Source organism: Miscanthus floridulus, chromosome 8, assembly GCF_019320115.1.
Source record: "Miscanthus floridulus cultivar M001 chromosome 8, ASM1932011v1, whole genome shotgun sequence".
In the NCBI taxonomy this organism is placed as follows: domain Eukaryota; kingdom Viridiplantae; phylum Streptophyta; class Magnoliopsida; order Poales; family Poaceae; genus Miscanthus; species Miscanthus floridulus.
The window spans coordinates 220,349,420-220,351,505 of record NC_089587.1 but is presented as its reverse complement, the minus strand read 5'-3'; the positions used below and the strand labels follow the sequence as shown (position 1 = coordinate 220,351,505).

General features: G+C 52.5%; 1 protein-coding gene across 1 annotated transcript; it reads right to left on the bottom strand.

The window, feature by feature from the left end:
* Positions 1-204: 204 nt before the first annotated feature.
* Positions 205-1,188, bottom strand: LOC136470674 (uncharacterized). The gene has a single exon (XM_066468431.1). It carries the CDS (start codon positions 1,186-1,188, stop codon positions 205-207), a length of 984 nt encoding a protein of 327 aa, XP_066324528.1.
* Positions 1,189-2,086: the final 898 nt, after the last annotated feature.

Below are 2,086 nucleotides of genomic sequence, written 5' to 3'. Positions count from 1 at the left end.
TCAGTTGAAGCTTCGGATGATCTGATGCACAAACTGTCCCTGAATTCACTGAACAATGGCGTCGGTAGCCCTTTCGTCATGATATCGGCAAACTGGTACCGAGTTGGAACTTGCAGTACCTTGAATTGGCCGAGGGCTACCTTCTCTCGAACAAAATGGATGTCAAGCTCGACGTGCTTAGTCCTCCGATGATGCACCGGGTTTTCAGACAAGTAGTGGGCTGACACCGGGTCTGGAGCCGAGGACGCTGGGCCGCCAGGGAGGCATGGGCCACGCCTGGACGACGCTGTGCCACGGGTTAGGCGCAGGCCCCCACTGCGGCGGGGTGGTGCCGGCATGGGGAGTGCCGCCGGCCTGAGCGGCATGGCCACCGTTGCCGCCGGTCTGCCGGTTGCGACCGTCGTTAGCCTTGCGCTTCTTGCGGCGGTCGTTGTTCCCATGGGCGGGCGCCTGGGACGGTGGTGGAGAGGGCGCGATCGGCCGCGATGCGGGAGAGGTCGTGGCCGCCGCTAGAAGAGCGGTCTGCGCCTCCATCTGCAGGGAGTGGCGAGTGCGATGTTCTTCCTGCAGAAGGTATGATTTGGTGTAGAGAAAGGTCGGTGGGGGAGTCATGGTGGAGAGAACAGCAATGGCTTGGCTGAATTTGTTGTTCAAGCCTTGTAGGGTGTTGATGACGAGAGCGGTGTCGGAGACGGCGGCGCCACAGTCGTAGAGTTGATCGGCGAGACGCTTGAGCTTGCCGCAGTACTCGGCGACGCCCATGTCACCCTGGAACAGGCTGTGGAATTCCTGTTGGGCGTACACGGCGCGTTGGAGACTGTTGTCGAGGAACTGGCCGATGATCGCGTTCCAGACGGAGAAGGCGGTGGCGTTGGGGCGATTCACATCGTTCCAAATCTCCTTGGAAACGGTTGTGTACAGCCAGGAAACGACGCAGGCGTCAACCTGGAGCCATTCGGCGTCGTCGATCATGGCGGCAGCATCAACAGTGCCGTCAATGTGATCGAGGAGGCGGAATTTCTTGATGGTGAGCTCGATGAAGGATCGCCATTGCCGGAAATTGCCCTCGTCGGAGTTGAGGACAACCGGGACGTGGCTGCGGATGTTGAGCATCACCAGGGTGGAAGCAGAAGGTGGAGCGGGATCAGCAAAAGGATTGGAGCCGGAGGAAGCAGACGGGCTCGACATGGTTGGGAGATGCGGAAGCAGAGGGTTGGGATCGAGATTAAGCTGATACCATGTAAGTGAGATAAACGCTCAAGTATATTCACTGAACAGCATCGGGTACATATACATGAAGCCGATCATCGTCAGCCAAGGGCTGCTAACTAACTCTCCTACAGAACCGGATCAGCTAGACTATGTGCCGTTAGGCTTACAACAGATTACGAGCTGGTCTTCTGCTATCTAACTGACGCCTGTGGAATCGGTTGCTGACAGAATCACATTACACCCTATTAGAGCTGATAGACGGGTCCCTAAAATGTGCAGGGGCACCGGTGGAGACAGTGGGAGGAGGAAGCCAAACATGGAAATGATGAAGAAGCTAGAGGAATGGAGGAGGAGGAGGAGGCGGTGGTGGAGCAGTTTTGACCAGCAAGAGATAAGAGAGAAGGAAAAAGAGAAGAGAGAGAAGACATGAGAAACGAGAAAAGGTGGATGCAACTACTGGCCCCACTGCCACGCATTGCCTACATCAGTGAAAAACTCCTACAAAGCAGTTACAAGTCTAATTGTGAACGATGTCAATAGTTGAATGGAAAAATTTCTAGTTTTCGAGTTCAGTGACAAAAACAAACCCCCGCAATAGCTTGATGGCCAAAAATAAATTTCTTCTGAATAATATTGTACTTTAGCTACTTTTGAAGCATTTTTTATGAAAGTTCTAGTCATGAAGCCATTTATGAGACTAATCGTCCACCTTTTTGTAGTTACTATTGCCTAAAGAACATGAACCTCTACCAATCTAGAGACAGGTGGAAACAGAGTGAAACGGGTATTGATATAGTTTTTTTAGTGGTTTTAGACCAATATTTTGCTCCACGTTTTCATTTTTCTGAGGAATAACTTGTCTTCATGATTGTAG